Source organism: Schistocerca gregaria, chromosome 1 (genome assembly GCF_023897955.1).
Source record: "Schistocerca gregaria isolate iqSchGreg1 chromosome 1, iqSchGreg1.2, whole genome shotgun sequence".
In the NCBI taxonomy this organism is placed as follows: domain Eukaryota; kingdom Metazoa; phylum Arthropoda; class Insecta; order Orthoptera; family Acrididae; genus Schistocerca; species Schistocerca gregaria.
In genome coordinates, this window is record NC_064920.1 from 1,186,410,649 (window position 1) to 1,186,429,127 (window position 18,479).

The 18,479-nt window shown below is 39.5% G+C and overlaps 1 protein-coding gene across 1 annotated transcript in view; it reads right to left on the reverse strand.

Annotated features, from left to right (window-relative positions):
• Positions 1-18,479, reverse strand: part of LOC126298023 (Down syndrome cell adhesion molecule-like protein Dscam2) — a 632,609-nt gene that overhangs the window by 81,873 nt on the left and 532,257 nt on the right. The window contains exons 25-26 of the mRNA XM_049989376.1: positions 4,831-4,970; positions 3,845-3,995 (exon numbers count right to left, since the gene is read on the reverse strand). Of these exons, the coding sequence (XP_049845333.1) occupies positions 3,845-3,995; positions 4,831-4,970 (291 nt within the window). The remainder of the gene's footprint in view (positions 1-3,844; positions 3,996-4,830; positions 4,971-18,479) is intronic.

An 18,479-nucleotide genomic window follows, 5' to 3' on the forward strand; every position in this document is an offset into this window, starting at 1 on the left:
GCGGGAGAGGAAAGCACTGGTCAGGTTCCCCGAGCAGGGGAACTGCCATGGGAACCAGGATGGCTCCATCCTATGCCAACCTCTTCATGGGCCGCATGGAGGAGGCTTTCCTGAAGACCCAACAGCTGCTTCCCCTGGCCTGGTATAGGTTTATAGATGACATCTTTGTGGTCTGGACTCATGGTGAAGAAACACTCCTTAATTTTCTCCATAACCTCAACTCCTTTTCGAATCTGAATTTCACCTGGTCCTTCTCCAAAACCAAAGCCACCTTCCTGGATGTTGACCTTCATCTTGTTGAAGCTCACATCCACACCTCTGTCCATATCAAACCCACCAACAAACAACAGTACCTTCACTTTGATAGCTGCCATCCATTCCACATCAAACGCTCCCTTCCCTACAGCCTAGGTATTCGTGGCAAACGTATCTGCTCCAGTGACGAATCCCTCAACAATTACACCAATAACCTGACCAGTGCTTTCCTCTCCCGCAACTATCCTGCAGACCTTGTCCACAAACAGATCTCCCGAACTGCCATGGGAATCAGGATGGCTCCATCCTATGCCAACCTCTTCATGGGCCGCATGGAGGAGGCTTTCCTGAAGACCCAACAGCTGCTTCCCCTGGCCTGGTATAGGTTTATAGATGACATCTTTGTGGTCTGGACTCATGGTGAAGAAACACTCCTTAATTTTCTCCATAACCTCAACTCCTTTTCGAATCTGAATTTCACCTGGTCCTTCTCCAAAACCAAAGCCACCTTCCTGGATGTTGACCTTCATCTTGTTGAAGCTCACATCCACACCTCTGTCCATATCAAACCCACCAACAAACAACAGTACCTTCACTTTGATAGCTGCCATCCATTCCACATCAAACGCTCCCTTCCCTACAGCCTAGGTATTCGTGGCAAACGTATCTGCTCCAGTGACGAATCCCTCAACAATTACACCAATAACCTGACCAGTGCTTTCCTCTCCCGCAACTATCCTGCAGACCTTGTCCACAAACAGATCTCCCGAGCAATACATTCCTCCCCGTCCAACAACAATATTCCTAGCCTCAGACCACACAGAAGCATCCCCCTTGTCACCCAATATTATCCTGGCCTCGAATACATCAATAAATTACTCCGCCAGGGATATGACTTTCTCAAGTCAACCCCTGAAATGAGATCATCCCTTGACAAAATTCTCCCCACACCACCCAGAGTTGCCTTTCGTCGTCCCCCTAACCTCCGTAACATCCTTGTTAAACCCTGCAATATTCCCAGACTACCTTCTCTACCCAGTGGTTCCTACCCCTGTAACCGACCCCGCTGCAAAACCTGCCCCATGCATCCCCCCACAACCACCTACTCCAGCCCCGCTACTAGGAAAACATACACAATTCAAGGAAGGGCCACGTGTGAGACTACACATGTCATTTATCAGCTGACATGCCTGCACTGCACAGCCTTTTACATCGGTATGACAACAACTAAACTGGCTGAGCGCATGAACGGACACAGACGAACTGTCCGCCTAGGAGATGTCCAATACCCAGTAGCGGAGCATGCCCTCCAGCATAATTCTAGGGACCTAGGAACCTGCTACACAGTACGTGCCATTTGGCTTCTCCCACCCAACACCAGTCCCTCTGAACTGCGGAGATGGGAACTTGCACTCCAGCACATCCTTTCATCCCGCCATCCCCCTGGACTAAACCTACGTTAAACAACCTCACTCCCATTTACTTTTCAGTCTTCTCCTCTTTCCCTTTCCTCTTTAGCCATTCATGCATCTTTCCATCCTACATCTTTATACTATACACCTCTTTACTTCTGTATGCATCCTCTTTGGTTTGAAGCTGGCACAGTACCTGCAGTAGAATATCTTTGGCTTCCCTCTGACAACCATGCCTCCATCCTTGCTACCTTCCCTGTTTTCCTTTCCCTGTTGCTTCATAACCTGGGTTGTGAGTAACTAAATCCACTTTCCCTTCTTCCCTTTCTTTCCCCTCTCTCCTCCCTGATGAAGGAACATTTATTCCGAAAGCTAGGAGCTTAAATTTTCGGTTGTTTTTTGTGTCTCTATCGGCTGTACTGAGCTGAGGTAAGTACTGGCCAGCCCCTCTATCTCTTTGTTAGTAATTGTTTCACATCTTTATATGAGATTTTCCATTAATTAGTTAGAACTGAATATGTTGTGTCTTTTAAAAGTTGAGGGTGACATCATTCACAGAAAATCAGTCAATGATACTTGTAAGAACTTTGTTGACTATTTCTTCTGTTTCTGTGTGTATACTTGGGTGGATTACAATACTAGCACCATCTGCAAAAGGAACTAATTCTGCTTGTTGTATATTAGATGAAAAGATCATTTACATATATGAGGAACAATAATGGAACTAAGATCGAGTGTTGGGGAGCCCCATGCATGATTTCTCCCCAGTCAGGATTATATCCCTAGACTATATTGGTTGAATTACTAAGTACAACTTTCTGCTTTCTTTTGGTTAGATATGACATTATCCTACTGTTGGGTATACTAGGAGAATACTGTGATTGACACAGTCAAATGGCTTAGATAGGTCACAGAAAATACCTACCAGTGCTATTTTATTACTTAATGCTTGTCAAAACTGGTGAGTGAACATGTAAATGGCATTCACAGTAGAGCAACGTTTCTTGAACCCAAACAGCAATTTGATGAAGATAATATTGTTCCTAAAGTGAAATACTATTCTAGAATACGTCACCTTCTCAAAATTTTTGGAAAATGATGTCAACACTGAAACAGGTTGATGTCAATACTGAAACAGGTTGGTAGTTACTGTCATCCCTCTGATCACCTTTCTTACAGAGGAATTTAACAACAACATATTTCAGTCTTTCTGGATAAAGGCTTGAGTTAGTGATGCATTACGTATTTTGGATAAGACTGGACTTGTCATATGGGAACAAATCTTTAGTATTCCATTGGAAACACCATCAAATACACTGTATAAATTTGTTAATTTCAGAAGGAGAAATTGGTGATACATTCATATGACTGAATTTGATGAGAGTTATTTTTTCAACATACTGTTGTGATTCATCTCTTCAACTGTGTGTCCCTATGCATTCTACTGCATTTAAGAAATGATTATTAAATACATTTGCTGCCTGTGACTCATCATTTGTAGCTCTTTCATTCACTTCAATAGCATTGTTACCTTGTTCCATGGCTGGTTGTCCTATCTCTCTGTTCAATACATATGGTAAGGCTAGCATAAGAATAGGCAGTGAGAAATGTGAAAAAGTAACTGAATTTCAGTATCTCAGTAGCACTGTGGAGGAAAACAATAGATGTCTCAAGGATATCAAGAGAGGAATAGCACTGGACAAGAATGCCTTCCAAAATGATAAGAACCTTCTGTTGTACAAGCATGTAAGCATCCCAGCTAAGAAAAGATTTGTAAAGACTTTTGTGTGGAATTTCCTGACATATGAATGTGAAATCTAGGATATCAGCAAAGCAGGAGAAAGCTCATCTTGAAGCTGCAGAAATGTGGTTCTGGAGGAGAATTACAAGAACTAGATGCACTGAGTAGAAAAATAAATTAAATGCTTCTACAAAAAATATGGGAGAAGAGAGAACTACTAAAAGTTGTAAGCCATCCTGAAACAAAACTCAATGAACACTCAAATTAGACAGGACATGATATTCTTTTATGCAGCAGCTTCAGAGTCAAGGTCACAGGGTAAAAATGAGGGGATCATCATTCTTTCAGATTTTATCTTCACTTTAGATATATTTTATGTGAAAAGTAAAGTTACATAGTTCTGCTTCTCTTAAATAGTTGCAGTTTTGTAGTTTACCTTTTGAGTTTGGTGCCTGTGTGATTGACCTTGTGCGATCTCCTTCACCCACAACTGTTGAGGCTGTAACCCAGGTCTCATAAGCCTCCAGTTCCTTAAGTCCTCGGATCTCATGCGTATTCATTGTGGGCCCCACTCGAAAACTCGTTGGCTGCAATGCAAAATTTAGCCATTGATGTTGCTGCATCAAAGGGCAGAAAGTAATCAGGTATTTGACTTCCTGTGTCAAGCACACAAAAACTACAAAAGTATTCTCCAAAGAGTGCAATTGCCAACACACTGTGAGATACAAACTGAGAAACTCTTCCACTAAAAAGTAAATTTGTAATTATATTGAAATATGCTATTATGTACGTTTGATGTCTGAATCTGTGAGGAAGGTATAAAGGATAAAAATTAATCAACATTAAATTTTCTCTTTGTTGAGATGTTCTGCTTGGATAGGTATCTACTTTTAGGTTCTATTCAGGCTGCCATTTCCCATTTCAACAAACCATATTTGTGAAAGTTGCCCATTTGTCAGCATCTAAACTCTGTAGCATGTTCAAATGGTATGTTCTAGCCTTAGCAACCTAACATACATCTACTGCTGTAAATTAACACACCTCTGCAGCCCTTTGCATAGGGAAAACATAAACTTTACTGAAAAGATTTGAGACGTTTAGTCATGAATGTTTGCTGTGTGGTTTGATAAAAGGATCTTGCATTTCCAGAATGTCTTCAGGATTTTGTGAGATATGTTTACTACATTAATTGACCATGATGTCCCATATTTTCTGAAAAATGTTCTGCTGACAGGAGGTTTATGTGGTATGAACATGACTGAGCAATAGAACATTTTGTATGCAATGTTAGGTGAAACTTTGGCACATAAACTGGACAATAATAGTAATTGTGGTCCAGTTTCAGGTTCAGATCAATCAGCAGGTATGAGATCAATGGACTAGATATAAAAAAATTACATAATGAAGAAAATTAAAATTAACCTTTGAAAGATGGTGTTTCTTACTACAGTACACAGTGTACTGTGTGATGAGGCCGTTAGGTTGTTTAGGTGGCAACCATGATACGAGTATCGAGTCAGACGTCAGAGTCAGGGTCTTTACAGCAGATGGTGGCCCTGGAACTGAAGAGTACAGCAATGCAGTTAATACATTGGCATTTTCTTTAATATTTAGGCTGATGATTTACATTGAAATGAATTTACATGTGAAAGCTGTTAACAAGCACAAAACATCCTAATAATGTCAAGGATGGTTATGGTCACAATATAACTTATCTCTTTTTGAACTCTCATTTAGTCTAATATTGTGTGCAAGTTAGAGAACTGAAACTGACTCTCTTGTTGCCTTATCTAGTCTACTATTTGGCTGCTTAAATACACACTGTAGACTTGGGCAATGTTCCAATCTACCATTAATCAGCCCCCCCCCCACTCTCTCTCTCTCTCTCTCTCTCTCTCTCTCTCTCTCTCTCTCTCTCTCTCTCTCTCTCTCACTCTCTCATCCTCTGTGATTATTTCGTGGTTCTCCCACCAGACTACTACTTGATTTGAAAGTGATCTACCTGCAATCAACTTACTTATTCTATTGAAACTAAATGTGAAAACTTAAGTAAAAAAGACTGCAGGCCAGTACCACCAATACTGGTGAACTACTGCACACTGAGCATGCATTTATTAGAGGTAATGTTTAAAGTGACCTCCTCCTGCCTGAAAAATCAATCTTTGATTACAGTTGCATTGCAGGCAAAACACAGCCCAAAATGCTGGATGTATCTGTGCCCTCTGGTTGGCTGTCACTATGTCCAAACAGATAATTGGTCATCAGCAGAAGCAATCACATTCAACAACAGACAAAAGTTTAGAAGGTCAGGAGATAATGGTGACTTACCTGACTGTCCACCTCACAGCACATGCACTGTGCATTAAGTTTCGAGTGATGTCAGGATACTAGTGACATCTTTTCTGAGTAATTAGGAAAATGTAATATACATTAACCCTTTGACTTCTGTGGACGTGTTAACTTGTCATGCCTCACCGTTCCCCTGGCGCGCCTGACATGTATACAAGCAGCCTTGGGTCTTCTGTAAAGTGATAAGGACATGTTTACATGTCCTGCACCACCGGCCTTCCCACCGCTAGGGATGAGTTTAGGCCTGCTGAGTCACAGCTACCAGAGCGCTACAGACGTGTATACACACAGAGCTGTCTTTCTGCCCTTCTCTTCTAGTAGCTGTTCAGTGGTATGACTGTGTAGTTCGAGAATGCATATATCTTTGTTGCTGTGTTCACTCTTTGCAGAATTCGACTTAGAGATTCCTGTATTTTTGTCAGTTTTCTTGTTTTCTATGTGAGAAATGTGACGTCACAGTGGTTGCACAGATAAAGAAATCCTGGATATGCTCACTAAGAGTGACAGTGAGCATTCATTATCTGATGTTGCTAACAGTGATGAGTCTTCAACAGAATCTCGAAGTTGTAGTCCTCAGCCCTTTATATCAGAGGGGAGCGCAAGAATTACAGTCAGCAGTTCCTCTGAATCCGAGGAATCAGAAAGTGTCAGTGAAATGGTTGAGAGAAGAGCGCACTTAAGTGACACATCTGACTGGAAAGAAACCAATTTCCAGCCGTTAAACCATTACTTCGATGACTTGAGTTCAGGACACAAATGTCAATTAGATACTTACCCAAGCATTCTTTCATTTTTTGTGATATTTATGTCTCAAGCACTGTTGCAATTTATTGCAGACAAAACAAACCATTCTTACATTTACACCAGAGAAAATACTACAGAATCAGTGAATTCTCGACTGTCAAAGTGGAAAGATGCTGGATTTGAGGAAATGTATTGTTTTGTTGCTATCTGCCTTCTAATGGCGCAAGTTAAGAAGTTAAAATTAAGTTATTATTGGTCCAGAGATACACTTTTATCCTTAGTAGTACAAATGTAGATCACACTCAAGTCTACTTGTACAAAACATGTTTTCCATAACTCATTTAAATGCCTTTGATCAACGAGAAACAACATGCCAAAGTTTAAACTCTTTTCTCAGTGCGATTTTTCTTGTTACCTTGCCTCTGTTGTTAGCCAATATTGAAAATTAAACTCATTGTTCATTGTTCTGGGGAGGGTGAAGGGCTTAAAATTTGTTGCTCAAATGAGACTGGCTTTGGAGCATTAATAGAAAATGGTATTGGAAAAAGAAGTATTGAATACACCCTGCTTTCATCTTTTCATAAAAATCAACATCTAATTTGTAGATTATTGGAAAACAGTGAGGGAATAAAAAGTTTTATTCTTTATCATTGTGCAGTCAATCTGATGCACTCTAAATTTAATTTTCATCATGCGTTCACACTACTAGATATGCTAATCCAAAGTTTACATTATTTTTGGGTCTGATTTTTGCACCAAACTTTCATTTGAGTTGTACAGCTTGGTGTGTTTTATGGAGCATAGTTTTTTTTAGCAATATTGGAACGAAAATACCGCATTTTTGATGTTTTCACAAAATCTTCAAATTTATGCTTAATTCATTCACTACTGAAAACTGCTATGGAAATGAAACTTTATATTTAAGAACCTTGTGTTGTTAGGTTACTACATGCCAAGTTTTACACTCATCGTAGCATTAGTTCAGGAGATGTAAGAAGCCAAACTTCGAAATTTTTTCAGGCGCGTATTTTTTGGCCAATTTACCTACAATTTTCTGGCTCACTATGGCTTGTAGAATTCTTTTCATTATTATTCTTAAGATAATGCATAAAGCTGTTCAAGATGGCCTAATTTTATTTCTTTACAAAAACAATTGCCCGAAATATTACAGCTCAAAGTCACCAAAAATTCATGCTGGCTCAGGGGGAGTCATATTCAGATGAGAAATATTGAGCGCAGGGCGGGCCGATCCGGTCCCTGCAGTGAGAGACAGGTGCGCAGTGCAGGTAGACGGATTACACCGCAGAACGCGGAGCCTAAGCGTGCCAAGTAGGTGACGTGCCTTCAGCAGTCAAAGGGTTAAATCTCAGCAGCTTTTTCTCATAATTGGCCAGAAAGACAAGCAATCACCTTGCTGTATAGTAAACTTGAGATGCAAATGCTTATAAAGTACTGATTTAATGTATTACTTGGCTTTCATAATATGAGTAACATTATATTGAGCAGATCGTATAACATAAAGCAGACTGATTTTGCAGAGGGAATCCTAAAATGGGGACTAACACAGTGCTACAGATCTGTGATTGACAGCATTTTCAAACAATCTGATCTAACAGTTGACACAAGGGACATTGTAACAAAGACACTTTATCAATTTGGTGGACACTGACAATGGAACTACGAGATATACAATAACATGTATGTAAATGTATTCAAAGTGATGGGAATGATAGCATGTGAGCTGATCTGCACAAGGACAGATTGTAGAAAGGTAAAATTGTCCTCAACTGAAAGGTTGGTTTGAATGCCACACTGCTTTATGACCAAGATTCTACTGAAGGTGGTATGCTATTCCATTCATATGGCCACTGAACTGACTTTCCACAGTTATAAGGGAACCTACAGCAACTTCATAACAAATAACTGCCAGGGTTTAAAGATGCTGAAAGTGACAGAAAAATCTCTGTTTTTAGCAAGAATCTCTGCATCATGGTTAGATGGAAATCAAGTAAACTAGGTGTAATGACCTGCCCAAAATCCTGACTTGAACTACATGAAATATCTCTGGGTTGAAGTACTGTATCAGTTATGGGGTGGTACCATATCAGTTATTCAATGAATGATATTCCCCCAAATCCAACAAGAACTATTCACCACAGACCTACTTCAAGGAGTATATATGAGAAGTTCTCCATCACTCAGCACATTCCATAGATCCCATTAAGAAGGAGAACCTTCAGTGGTGCAAAGTGAATCAATATACACAATAACCTGAAACTTCTCAAAAACTGTAATTACAATCAGTTATCATTATACTAAATGCAAAGCACTAGTTTGGTTTTGTTCTACAGTATTACTTTTACTGTGTCAATTGGTTTTCAGCTTACAAGACCATCTTCAGACATTTACTGACTATTCTCACCAAGGGTCCCAGGCCTGATTCCTAGCTGGGGCAGGAGATTTTCTCCACTCAGAGACAGGGTAATGTGTTGTCCTCATAATCATTTCATCCTCATCGCCAACATGCAAGTCGCCCAATGTGGTATCAAATGCAATAAGTACCTGCCCTCAATGGCTAAACTTCCCCGAATGGGGAACTCCCAGATCACAATGGCATACACTCATTTCCACTGACTGTTCTTGCTAAAGAAGTTACAATGTTTGAAAATGACATTGGCAAAGAAGTTACACATCTAGATTGAAGCAGAAACATGCAGTACATAACCATCTTGGACAGTGTGGTGAAAATGCAATGTAAAAAGTAAGAAGTTGAACAGTGAATAAATATAAATGCAGTAAACAGGAAAAAATATTTTCTTACATCCATAAATGCTGAGTCCTATTTACAGAACATTATAACTTGTCATGCAACTTTATGCTTTATGTTAGATGGGAGCTTGTAGAATATCTTACCACCACAGTACACAATTCCATTCCATACCCTGGACCAGGAGACAAAGTCTACATAAAACTTGTTTTTGCGTCTTGTATTATGATTGCATATACCACTGCTCAGCTGAAATATATTTTTATTATCAGCAACAAAAATTGTTAAGTAATAAATGTATTGGGAAATGAGTGTAAGAATTCCAAGATCTTTAAAAAGGATTCTGCACAATGTAAATTACCTACATTACGCAATAATCTTACTGTTCACATCTGCTGAACAAACATTTCACTTATTTAAGATTCACTACCCCAGAAGACAAGTCTATAAGACAACAGGGAGTGAAAATATACAAACTATGTCCACACACTTGTCTTCAGGTCAATTGAATGAGAGATCCAGAATGAGATTTTCACTCTGCAGCAGAGTGTGCGCTGATATGAAACTTCCTGGCAGATTAAAACTGTGTGCCCGACCAAGACTCGAACTCGGAACCTTTGCCTTTCGTGGGCAAGTGCTCTATCATCTGAGCTACCGAAGCACGACTCACGCCCGGTACTCACAGCTTTACTTCTGCCAGTATCCCGTCTCCTACCTTCCAGACTTTACAGAAGCTCTTCTGCGAACCTGTTCTGCAAAGTTTGGAAGGTAGGAGACGAGATACTGGCAGAAGTAAAGCTGTGAGTACTGGGCGTGAGTTGTGCTTCGGTAGCTCAGATGGTAGAGCACTTGCCCGCAAAAGGCAAAGGTCCCGTGAATGAGAGATGCTTCTAAAGGTAAAACACACTGAACTGGTTCCCTTGATTACTTTATCTATGTCTTTATTTTAACTTTTTATCCAACTGGACCTAGAGGAATTTTAAGCACCGAGCTTCATTTAGAACATCTGGTGTTAACAGGTCATTATTGCTTATCAAAAATTGCACAAAATGAGCCTTCATAACAGAAAGGCTTTCTCTGCTGTGATCTACTTTCAGGCCTGTTCAGCTAACACCAGAGATGGGTCTGCTATCGCCAAGTTTCAGATTAGAGTGGTACATTTCTGTCATTAACAAATATTATACTTTTTTAACTGCCCTTTCTTCAGTCAGTGGAATATTATTTACATACATCAAAACCATGAGTGTGCCCAGTACCAATCACTGTGACACACTACATATTATGTTCCTCTGCTTTGAGGTTAGTATCATGCTCAAGACACAGTGTATTAATAAGATTCTCTGCTTAATGTTATTGTTGATATTTGCTTTATGGGCATAAGGCCTTGGTCCTTGGCATTATTCTCTGCCTAATGTTTCATCTTTCAGTGCTGAAGACAATATCAGAGCAGTTAAGACTCAAACAAGCTCAGAAAGTCAAACTTTTTATGTGTATCGATGCAACCATAAGTTCGTGGCATCACCAGACTGCTGCCTAAGATTGCAGGGATGCACTGACATATGTTATGAAGTTTGTAGTGGGGAAGAGTTGGGATATTTGTATTAGTTAGCACTAAAACCCACAATTCGACTAATTTCAATCCTCCTCCTTTTCTGTAACAGCTGCTTTTATACTTAAGAATTTCTATAGCCTCTCTGTACATTCTAGCAAAGCAATGATTAGATCTCACTAAAACCACAGTGTCAGACTATTGAATTTGGTAGCTCCCTGGTCCCAATGCATGAGCTGCCACTGCTGATTTACCTGTCTTGCCTAGGCAACAATTGTTCTTGTATTCTTTAAGGTGGGTGTTAATGGTTCTTTTTGTAATTCCTATGTACACGTCACCACAAGTTCTAGAGTTTTATATACTCCTATTATGGCAAGTGGTTGGTGTAGGTCCTTTTCAGTGTTCAAATATTCACAGGCCTTATCAGTTGGTTTAAACACTGTATCAATGCTGTGTTTTCTTAGAACTCTGTGGATTTGATCTATGATAGTGTTTACAAATGAAAGGAAAACTTCTCCTTTTGGTTGGTCCTTTTCAATAAGAAGCTCTAGATCATTTAGGGTGTAGTGCCCTGTTTATTCCTCTTTCTGAGTACCAGTTTCTTCCAAAGGCACTTCTTAAATGATCAAGCTTATCCTCCAAGTACTGTGGTTCACAGATTCTTGTATCCCAGTCCACCAAAATTTTTATAACTTCTCTTTTCTGCTTGGGATGGTGACTGGTATTTCTGCGATGGTATGTACCCAGTGGGCTCCCTGTAGATTTTATGCCTGAAAGTTTCATCAGGTTTTCTAAGTACATGTACATTCAAAAATGAAATTTGAACTTTCCCTTTTTTCTTAGTGAACTAAAAATATTACAATTAATACTATACAGAAAATTTATAAATTCTGAGAGTTATCATTGGTGCACCAGGTTAAAAGAATATGTGAAGCATAGTACATGGAGGGTGACTTCTACCATAAGAAATGCCTTCAGAAGAAACAGCAAACTCTGACTAAGGATCTAAAGCTTCTAATGAAAAAAGAACCCACCAAAGGGAGAGTTTGCCTTCCATTTGTAAATACTGTCACACATCGTATCAACAGAATACTTGGGAAACAAACTAGAAAGGGGTTTGAATATTTGAACACTGCAAAGGACCTATGCCAGTTGCTTGCCACAGGAGGAGCACATAAAATCCCTTACTCTTGTGACAAAGTATATGCAGGAATGTCAAATGTACATACAATCTACAAAAGAATGCATTATTACCCACCTTACGACACACAAGTGCCATTATTGCCTGAAGAAGTCGAATAAATCAGCAGTAGCAGATCATGCACTGGGACCAGGAAACACCAAACCCATTTTTCTCAGACTGTGGTTTTAGCTGGATATAATCATTACTTTGTTATGATGTACAGGGAGGCCACAGAAATTCAAAAGCCCAAAAACAAATTTAACAGAAAAGAAAAAGGATTGAAATTAGACAAGTTGCAGACCTTAGGGCTAAATACAAAAAACAGCACCAACTTTTACGTACTACAAACTCCACAACATACTCTGTGATATTAGACAGCAATCTGATGACGGCATGAACCAACAGTTGCATGGCTGTAGAAAACAGTTTGGCTTGCGGAGCTTATTTGAGATTGTAACTGTTTCCTGGTTCATTAAAGCCTCTGATAATACCTCCAGTGCTGGAAGACAAAATGTTATGCAGAGAATTTCGACTTGGACCATGGCCTTGTACTCATAAAACAGATATCAACAATAACACTAATACCAGCTGTGAAAGGTGGCAGTCTCTGTTTTTGGTTATCAAGTTATGACTACCTCCATTCAAGAGGGATGCCATTAATATCATAGCACTTTAGTTTGTGCAGTAGAATTTTGTGATTCACACAATCAAAGATTTTGGCATGGTCATGTTGTTGTGGTCTTCAGTCCTGAGACTGGTTTGATGCAGTTCTCCATTCTACCCTATCCTGTGCAAGCTTCTTCATCTCCCAGTACTTACTGCAACCCACATCCTTCTGAATCTGCTTAGTGTATTCATCTCTTGGTCTCCGTCTATGATTTTTACCCTCCACGCTGCCCTCCAATGCTAAATTTGTGATCCCTTGATACCTCAGAACATGTCCTACCAACTGATCCCTTCTTCTAGTCAAGATGTGCCACAAATTTCTCTTCTCCCTAATTCTATTCAATACCTCCTCATTAGTTATGTGATCTACCTATCTAATCTTCAGCATTATTCTGTAGCACCACATTTTGAAACCTCCTATTCTCTTCTTGTCCAAATTTTATCGTCCACATTTCACTTCCACACATGGCCACACTCCACACAAATACTTTCAGGAATGATTTCCTGACACTTAAATCTATACTCAATGTTAACAAATTTCTCTTCTTCAGAAACGCTTTCTTTGCCATTGCCAGTCTATATTTTATATCTTCTCTACTTCGACCATCATCATTTATTATGCTCCCCAAATAGCAAAACTCCTTTACTACTTTAAGTGTCTCATTTCCTATTCTAATACCCTCAGCATTACCCGACTTAATTCTACCACATTCAATTATCATCATTTTGCTTTTGTTGATATTCATCTTATATCCTCCTTTCAAGACACTGTCCATTCCATTCAACTGCTCTTCCAAATCCTTTGCTGTCCCTGACAGAATTACAATGTCATCGGCGAACCTCAAAGTTTTTATTTCTTCTCCATGTATTTTAATACCTACTCCAAATTTTTCTTCTGTTTCCTTTACTGCTTGCACAATATACAGATTGAATAACACCGGGGACAGGCTACAACCCTGTCTCACTCTCTTCCCAACCGCTGCTTCCCTTTCATGCCCCTTGACTCTTATAACTGTCATCTGGTTTCTGTACAAATTGTAAATAGCCTTTTGCCCCTGTATTTAACCCCTGCCACCTTTAGAATTTGAAAGAGAGTATTCCAATCAACATTGTCAAAAGCTTTCTCTAAGTCTACAAATGCTAGAAACGTAGGTTTTCCTTTCCTTAATCTTTCTTCTAAGATAAGTCATAAGGTCAGTACTGCCTCATGTGTTCCAACATTTCTACAGAATCCAAACTGATCTTCCCCAAGGTTGGCTTTTACCAGTTTCTCCATTCGTCTGTAAAGAATTCGCATTAGTATTTTGCAGCTGTGAATTATTAAACTGATAGTTCGGTAATTTTCACATCTGTCAACACCTGCTTTCTTTGGGATTGGAATTATTATATTCTTCTTGAAGTCTGAGGGCATTTCACCTGTCTCATACATCTTGCTCACCAGATGGTAGAGTTTTCTCAGGACTTTCTCTCGAAAGGCCGTCAGTAGTTCTAATGGATCGTTGTCTACTCCCGGGGCTTTGTTTCGAGTCAGGTCTTTGAAAAGAGCACTGAAGCTCTTCACGTAGTATCACATCTCCCATTTCATCTTCATCTACCTCCTCTTCCATTTCCAAAATATTGTCCTCAAGTACATTGCCCTTGTGTAGACCCTCTATATACTCCTTCCACCTTTCTGCTTTCCCTTCTTTGCTTAGAACTGCGTTTCCACCTGAGCTCTTGATATTCATACAAGTGGTTTTCTCTTCTCCAATGGTCTCTTTAATTTTCATTTAGGCAGCATCCATCTCACCCCTAGTGAGATAAGCCTCTACATCCGTACATTTGTCCTCTAGCCATCCCTGCTTAGCCATTTTGCACTTCCTGTCGATCTCATTTTTGAGACGTTTGTATTCCTTTTTGCCTGCTTCATTTACTGCATTTTTATATTTTCTCCTTTCATCAATTAAATTCAATATTTTTTCTGTTACCCAAGGAGTTCTACTACGCCTCATCTTTTTACCTACTTCATCCTCTGCTGCCTTCACTACTTCATCCCTCAGAGCTACCCACTCTTCTTCTACCGTACTTCTTTCCCTCATTCCTGCCATTTGTTCCCTTATGCTCTCCCTGAAACTCTGTACAACCTCTGGTTTAGTCAGTTTAACCAGGTCCCATCTCCTTAAATTCCCACCTGTTTGCAGTTTCTTCAGTTTTAATCTACAGGTCATAACCAATAGATTGTGGTCAGAGTCCATATCTGCCCCCGGTAATGTCTTAGAATTTAAAATCTGGTTCCTAAATCTCTGTCTTACCATTATATAATCTATAAGATACCTTCTAGTATGTCCAGGATTCTTCCATGTATACAACCTTCTTTCATGGTTGTTGAACCAAGTGTTAACTATGATTAAGTTGTGCTCTGTGCAGAATTCTACCAGGCGGCTTCCTCTTTCATTTATTACCCCCAATCCATATTCACTTACTACGTTTCCTTCTCTCCCTTTTCCTACTACCGAATTCCAGTCACCCATGACTATTAAATTTTCGGCTCCCTTCAATAGCTGAATATTTTCTTTTAGCTCATCATACATTTCTTCAATTTCTTCATCATTTGCAGAGCTAGTTGGCATATAAACTTGTACTACTGTAGTAGGCGTGGGCTTCGTGTCTATCTTGGTCACAATAATGCGTTCACTATGCTGTTTGTAGTTGCTTACCCACATTCCTATTTTCCTATTCATTATTAAACCTACTCCTGCATTACCGCTATTTGATTTTGTGTTTATAACCCTGTAGTCACCTGACCAGAAGTCTTGTTCCTCCTGCCACCGAACTTCTCTAATTCCCACTATATCTAACTGTAACCTATCCATTTCCATTTTTAAATTTTCTAACCCATAAAAGCTACCAATATGATAATTTTCCTGTTAGCATTTCATTTATGGGGTCTTATACTACATTCTTTGAGGAGAATACAAAGCCAAACTGAGTAGCAGATAAAAAGTTCGTCAGTATTTTATCACAGACAACACTTTTGAAAATACATATAAGAGTAAGCTGTAGTTGCAGGCGACTTGCTTATCTGTAGTTCTGTAGATGTGTTACTACAGCATGCTTAATCCTGTCAGGAAATATGCCCCGAGTTGCAGATTGATTTCAAAGACAGCTTAAGGGTAATCCACAGGTTTTGATATTATGCTAGAAACAGCACAATGGACAGCAGAATTATTGTTTTTTAGTGACCTGCTGAGTTTTGTAATCTCCTTATGGGTTATATTTTTTAAATTATTGTTTTTTTATTATTGGCCCTGCAGTAGTATGACATTAGCTTGTACCAATCAGGACAAATGTGTTCAATTTAAGTGATTTCTACGTAATGTTCTGATATGGACAACAAGTCTGAAAAATTTCATCTTCCTTTCTTTTCCCTGATTGGAAATGAAAAGTTTTATTTATAAGGCTTCTGATGTTTCAAAGGAAAACATTATCGCATTTTCTTTAATATTCTTGGCTTTGTCCAAGTTGTAGTATTTTGTTGTACTTGTAGCTGTTTCAACTGTAACTATATTTATTCTACAGCTCTGTTTCCAGATACATTTACTCTAAAAAAGTTTGTGGGCACACAAAAAATCACTGGTATACAATGGATACATCTTTGGTCAGACTGGATATTTCTGGAAATTACCTATGCAAGTATCCTCATACCATAAACATACATAGGCAAACCGTATATGAACCAACCGAGTGAGAGGCAATACATCAATCGTACATCTACATCTACATCTACATCTACATCCATACTCCGCAAGCCACCTGATGGTGTGTGGCGGAGGGTACCTTGAGTACCTCCATCAGTTCTCCCTTCTATTCCAGTCTCGTATTGTCTGTGGAAAGAAGGATTGTCGGTATGCTTCTGTGTGGGCTCTAATCTCCCTGATTTTATCCTCATGGTCTTTTCACGAGATATACGTAGGAGGGAGCAATATACTGCTTGACTCTTCGGTGAAGGTATGTTCTCGAAACTTTAACAAAAGCCCATACCGAGCTACTGAGTGTCTCTCCTGCAGTCTTCCACTGGAGTTTATTATCATCTCTGTAATGCTTTCACAATTAGTAAATGATCCTGTAACGAAGTGCGCTGCTCTCTGTTGGATCTTCTGTATCTCTTCTATCAATCCTATCTGGTACGGATCCCACACTGCTGAGCAGTATTCAAGCAGTGGGCGAACAAGTGTACTGCAACCTACTTCCTTTGTTTTTGGATTGCATTTCCTTCTGATTCTTCCAATGAATCTCAGTCTGGCATCTGCTTTATTGACAATCAACTTTATATGATCATTCCATTTTAAATCACTCCTAATGCATACTCCCAGATAATTTATGGAATTAACTGCTTCCAGTTGTTGACCTGCTATTTTGTAGCTAAACGGTCCTACGACACTCCCCTGTGGAACACCTGAAATCACTCTTACTTCAGAAAACTTCTTTCCATTGAGAATGACATGCTGCGTTCTGTCATCTGGGAACCCTTCAATTCAATCAAACATTTGGTCTGATAGTCCATATGCTCTTACTTTGTTCATTAAACGACTGTGGGGAACTGTATCGAACGCCTTGCGGAAGTCAAGAAACACAGCATCTACCTGTGAACCCGTGTCTATGGCCCTATGAGTCTCGTGGACGAATAGTGTGAGCTGAGTTTCACACGACCGTCTTTTTCGAAACCCTTGCTGATTCCTACAGAGTAGATTTCTAGTCTCCAGAAAAGTCATTATACTTGAACATAATACGTGTTCCAAAATTCTACAACTGATCGACGTTAGAGATAGAGGTCTATAGTTCTGCACATCTGTTCAACGTCCCTTCTTGAAAACAGGGATGACCTGTGCCCTTTTCAAATCCTTTGGAACGCTACGCTCTTCTAGAGACCTACGATACACTGCTGCAAGAAGGGGGGCAAGTTCCTTCGCGTACTCTGTGTAAAATCGAACTGGTATCCCATCAGGTCCAGCGGCCTTTCCTCTTTTGAGCGATTTTAATTGTTTCTCTATCCCTCTGTCGTCTATTTCGATAGCTACCATTTTGTCATCTGTGTGACAATCTAGAGAAGGAACTACAGTGCAGTCTTCCTCTGTGAAACAGCTTTGGAAAAAGACATTTAGTATTTTGGCCTTTAGTCTGTCATCCTCTGTTTCAGTATCATTTTTGTCACAGAGTGTCTGGACATTTTGTTTTGATCCACCTACCGCTTTGACATAAGACCAAAATTTCTTAGGATTTTCTGCCAAGTCAGTACATAGAACTTTACTTTCGAATTCATTGAACACCTCTCGCAGAGCCCTCCTCACACTGCATTTCGCTTCATGTAATTTTTGTTTGTCTGGAAGGCTTTGGCTATGTTTATGTTTGCTCTGAAGTTCCCTTTGCTTCCGCAGCAGTTTTCTAACTTGGTTGTTGTACCACGGTGGCTCTTTTCCATCTCTTACGATCTTGCTTGGCACATACTCATCTAACGCATATTGTACAATGGTTTTGAACTTTGTTCTCTGATCCTCAACACTATCTGTACTTGAGACAAAACTTTTGTGTTTAGCCATCAGGTACTCTTTAGTCTGCTTTTTGTCACTTTTGCTAAACAGAAAAATCTTCCTACCTTTTTTAATATTTCAAATTACAGCTGAAATCATTGATGCAGTAACCGCTTTATGATCGCTGATTCCCTGTTCTTCATTAACTGTTTCAAATAGTTCGGGTCTGTTTGTCACCAGAAGGTCTAATATGTTATTTCCACGAGCTGGTTCTCTGTTTAACTGATCAAGGTAGTTTTCAGATAA